General features: G+C 35.4%; 1 protein-coding gene across 1 annotated transcript; it reads left to right on the forward strand.

Annotated features, from left to right (window-relative positions):
- Positions 1–1546: 1546 nt before the first annotated feature.
- On the forward strand, positions 1547–4862 carry LOC308140230 (galectin-4-like). The gene is made up of 5 exons (XM_080509915.1): positions 1547–1596; positions 2287–2375; positions 3013–3217; positions 3939–4052; positions 4703–4862. Exons 1-5 carry the CDS (start codon positions 1579–1581, stop codon positions 4706–4708), a joined length of 432 nt encoding a protein of 143 aa, XP_080366041.1. The 5' UTR covers positions 1547–1578; the 3' UTR covers positions 4709–4862.
- The last annotated feature ends 513 nt before the right edge of the window (positions 4863–5375 follow it).

Here is a 5375-nt window from a genome sequence, read left to right on the forward strand (position 1 = left end):
ATATTGAAAACAAAATACTATTGAGAACACCTGAATGGACCATCAAGCTGAGCTCACCTGTTATTTTAACTACGGTTTCCTTTAGGTGCAGATTTAAGAGTTACATCAAACATGTATGACCTGAGTTAAGTCCCCAGGAACACTGGGTCATTAAAGCAACAGGCTTATAACTGTTGTATCTGGCTTCACCATGTCATCAAACTGTGGGGCTTCTCAGCTTTCTTCATTGATCAGTAGCACAGTTCTTTTTTAATTTCTCTGTGTCTTGTTTTATTTCTATGAGTTACATGTTGAGAATGTTGTAAAAGCAGTTCCTGAGAAACACTGACCTTGGGCATGTTGAGGGTGTTGTTCAAGTAGTTCCTGAGAAACACTGAGTTTGGGCATGTTGAGGGTGTTGTGTAAGTAGTTCCTGAGAAACACTGAGTTTGGGCATGTTGAGAATGTTGTTCAAGTAGTTCCTGAGAAACGCTGAGCATGTTGGTGGTGTTCAAGTCACGCTTCAAAGGTTTACACAGGAGACACGTCAACTACAGCTGAAGATAACTTTATACAAAGGATCACAGATAACGATGAACTACAACAGAGAACACTTAATTATACAAACCACCACCTACTGGGCTTGGAAAATGACATTAAACCTGGACAATATTTTTTTTCTACAATATCAAGGACACCTGCTGTTACTACACAGAAGGACAATATAACCAGAAATTAAACACAGATGGCAGATTATAAATAATTCATTTCAATAGTAGAAGCTTCTATGCAAATTACAGCAATGTCAAAGAGTATTTAGGCAAATTCATTAAACCAGTCAAAATAGTTTAATATCTGAAGCCTGGATTAATGATGATAAAGGACTTAACTTTGAATTAGATAGTTAGGAATTTCATGATATAAAGAGAAAGAACAAGTGTGGAGGAGGAGTAGCTATATATATAGAAAATTACGTGAACTAAAAGATAGTAGAGAATATGACAACTGCTATTGATAACATATTAGAATGCACAACAATAGAAATCTGTAAAGAAAAAAAGAAAAATGTGCTAATTAGCTTCTTATATAGAGCATCAGGCTCCAATGTGGAAGCATTAAAGCACTGGGTGGAAGATATGTTCTTATTTTTATTGGTGGTGATTTCAACATTGACATGCTGAATCAAATAAGCACAAAGCAAATGATGAATTTATCATTAATATGTACTGTATGGGCCTGTATCCAAAAATGACCAGGCTAACATAACAGAATAACATAATAACATCCCATAGTTCCACATTAATTAACAACATATTCACAATTACATAGAAAAGAATACAGTGAGTGGAATATTGATCCCCCAACACACACACACACACACACACACACGCACACACACACACACACACACACACACACACACAGCTCTGTTGGCACACAGGTGATTCAGGTGATTTGGTCCCTCCGGTAAAGTAAACTGTGATGCAACAGCTTCTCCACCCTGCTCCTCCGTCACTCCAGTATAAAATGAGACATGAAACACAGCTCAGCAATCCTGCTTCTCTTTCTGTCTCTGGGTCCAGTTCACCAACTGCTGCCATGCATATCGTCAACCCTGTAAGTATTCAAAATAAGTGCATTTGCACTGCTAACTATGTAACATGATTAATATGTTTTCCTTCCATCCAGCATCATTAGTAATGTGTTTTAGAACAGCATCAAATTAATACCACTTGTCATCAATTGCTGCCAGCTTAATTTATTTATTGAATTTATTCTTACTTCCTGCTGATAAAAGCTGTATTATATTACATTAGAATATATTTCAATTTACATCATGTCGAAACCAAACAAAGACATTATGAAGTGAAAATGCTGTGTTAATGTCTTTTTCTCTGAATTATAAAAGTATGGTCTGAAGGAGAGATTGTAGCTGACCTCAGTACCATTCAGTGAAAGTACTTAGAGTGTTCATTGAATCTTCACAGACGTAAAGATCAACTTATGATGCAAGAAATATCAAATACCCTCCGAAACCTAGTCACTACCTACATTTGAACTATTTTACACAAATAATTTCCAACATTTGCAATGCTGACACAATTAGAAATGGTTGCATGAGGACCCCATTATGAATCTATTGAATCTTTATCATAACAGGAACTGAACTGACAAACAAAATGCTGCATTTTTGAAGCTGTGAAACTTTATATTTTGAGCGGCGTGCCATCGATTAGTAATCTACGTGACTACGATTTCCTGATGTGTCTAACCTACACTGATGATGTTTATTGTTGTTGATTCCAGACTATCCCCTACCTGGGGCCGATCCCATCGATTCAGGATGAGGGTTCATGCATCTCCCTTGAGGGCTCCACTCCTGAAGATGCAAAGAGGTCAGTTTGGAAAGAAAAACAGCTCCAACATCTCACTATTTGATAACTTAATGTGTTTGAAGCTTCACAGTGTTTTCCCATCAGCAAGAGCTGGTACTTCTAACCTCGTTTGATGGATATTGACCAGTGACACCCCACAAGAGCTGCAGTTTTAGAGATTTTCTGATCCAGTCAATGTCAAATTCTTTCGAAATCGTCACACTTGCACTTGATTTCTCTATGAAGTGCCTCAACAGTGAAGATCAAATGATGTAAAACTCACCTGTAACAGAGGTAGTATTGACTTGACTTTAAGTGGTCATAATGTTCTGGCTGATTGGTGCACATGCATGTTTTAAAGCTCCATTTAGGTTCTTTCACATCACATTCACACTACATCTCAGGCTCCTTTGTTCGGTGAGACTTTTCTCTCAAATCAAATCAAATCAAACTTTATTTATAGAGGACTTTTCATACAAAAACAAATTGCAACACAAAGTGCTTCACATAAAATAGATAAAATATAATAAAATAAAATAAAAACACATGCACAAATACACACACACACACACACACACACACACACACACACACCACGAATCCCAACTGCACGTAATAAAATATATATCAATATATATCTTTTGTCCAAACCTGGCAGGTTTTACGTCAACCTCCTCTGTGGAAAGTCTGAATACGACAACATCGCCCTGCACATCAATCCTCGCTTTGACCAAGGTGCCAAAGTGGTGTTCAACACTCAGGAGAATGACGAGTGGGGCTCCGAGCAAATTGTGAACAGCATGCCTTTCTCCCAAGGCCTGGCCTTTAAGATGAAGATCACCATCACTGCTAACCGCTTCCAGGTCAGAACAAACTCACCGTACAAACATTTTCATCTGGAACACTGAACTTCTGCTGATTTTCTTTTTTTTTAGATTCATGTTACTTACAGTTCCATTGTAACAATGATTCTTAGCAATTATTCTGATGATGTTGAAAAGTCTCACGATGACCCTGACTAATTGAGCCATATTAGTAAGAAACATGCATTTGGAGGATGAGCGCTGGAGTCTGTGTGTTCAAATGGAAGAAAATGTCAAATTCTCCCTGTCAAAACAGTTTATAAGGAAATATAATAATAATCACAGTTGTGCAAGGTACTGAAAATTACCAAATTTCATATACATAATTATTTTTCAAAAAAATGTGACTTAAATGTGAATATTTTAAGTAAAATTGAATTGAATTGAATTGAATTGAATTGAATTGAATTGAATTGAATTGAATTGAATTGAATTGAATTGGATGGAATGCTGGCTTTTAAGAGTAAATGATAGTTGAGTATTCAATAGATATCACTCTCTCTCTACTATTTAATTATAGTTACTAGTTAGTTCTTTCAACATTATTAGTTACTACTAAAAAGAGTAACTTAACCTTGCAGTTTAATCAAAGCACTTAATTCAATTTTTAAACAACCATCCTTCTGTAAAAGAGATTTTTTATTTTTCCCTTAACCCGCGTTTAAATTGTATGAAATGATATTGTTGTCACATATAATTTAAGGAAGTCGTTTCCTTGCAGATTCATGTGGATGGAAGAGAATTCTACACCTTCGCCTTTCGTATGCCTGTGAATAGAGTTGCTGCATTGCAGATCGGAGGAGACGTTACCATCCACGTTATCGATGTGAATGAGGTGAGGGTTGAACTCCTCCACATGCTGCTTGCTGCTTTGCTACAAGTCAGAAATGATAGTGAGGATTTCTGTGTGTGTGCCAGGGGGCAGGAGGAGGCATGAATCAGTATCCCGGAGGAAAGGGAGCGAGTATTATAATTATTAAAAGATAAAAGCTTCAGTTTGTTTTGTTCTCACTGACGTTGAATGTGTTGGGATTCATGGTTGGTTATTAGCATTACATTACTGTGAATAATAGATTACTGAAAGTAATAAATCACTGGAAGTAATTTATGAAAAATCTAAATGATTTCTGGAAGTAAACGGTCATTTACTCATTAACAACTCCTAAAGTAATTACTTAAAATTAATAAATGATCAAAAATCATTTATTAATGAAAAATCATTTATTTGAATACATTCATTACTTATTCATTAATAAAAGGATAAAAGGATAAATAAATTGGAGATGGGGTGATAATTGTTGAAGTCGAAGGGGGCGTCACGTGACCACTGTCAATTTTTTCCCGTGGTATCCACATGTTCCTTAGTTCTCAAAGAAATGTGGTCCCCCCCCCCCAGATGTCTTACATTTACATCATTGCTCGTCTTACTAATCTGCTATGATAAAACATTCATGTGTCATTTTCTCTTTCTATTTGTGTTTTCAGGCCTGAACAGGAGGAAGAATGGGAGGAAACAAGGAGTAAAACAAGTCAAGACAAGACGCATGAAATGCTGTTATCACAGTACACTCAAACAAATAACTCATTGGATTAACTCAATTGTATTTTGGGCAGTTTTTCCATCCAATAAAGTTTCTTAATCCAACTCAATTTGGGTTTGTTTCTGCACAACAATCAAACTGCGCTAAATGTTTTCACATTTTCCAAAACCAAACCAATCACATATACGTAAGCTAATTTATTTGGTTTACTGCTATTAAATTAAATTAAATAGTTTCAGTTAATAATTTGCATTGCAGTAATTGTATAATTTTTCATTTGGTTAACCCCAAAACACATAACTGACAATGAATTTGGTTTTCTTAAATTCTAAAGAAACACGAGTGAAATTGGTTTAGTTTTTTTATTTAAATGTAATAAAAGCTTAACGCTTAATGTACAATGGAGGTCACATTTTAAAGAACCAACAATGTAATTAATAACATTTCAATAGCTGACAAAAACAGGAGTTTAACCTCATGCACAATCTTAGAATATTGTAATAAGTTCAAATATAAAGGGAAAAATAGATTTTTTTTTAGATGTTTTTAGATTGAATGAGGCCCTCGGTGATAAAACATTATGCTTCTTTCAAACAGTAAGTGAATAGAGACACTTA

Source organism: Blennius ocellaris, assembly GCF_963422515.1.
Source record: "Blennius ocellaris genome assembly, chromosome: 2".
NCBI classification, from domain to species: Eukaryota; Metazoa; Chordata; class Actinopteri; order Blenniiformes; family Blenniidae; genus Blennius; species Blennius ocellaris.

Bases quoted from the DNA above. Each gene is read 5' to 3' on its own strand.
- LOC308140230 (XM_080509915.1), top strand. The intron at 2,376-3,012 runs GTCAGTTTGGAA...CAAACCTGGCAG, and splicing joins ACTCCTGAAGATGCAAAGAG to GTTTTACGTCAACCTCCTCT. The intron at 3,218-3,938 runs GTCAGAACAAAC...GTTTCCTTGCAG, and splicing joins TCACTGCTAACCGCTTCCAG to ATTCATGTGGATGGAAGAGA.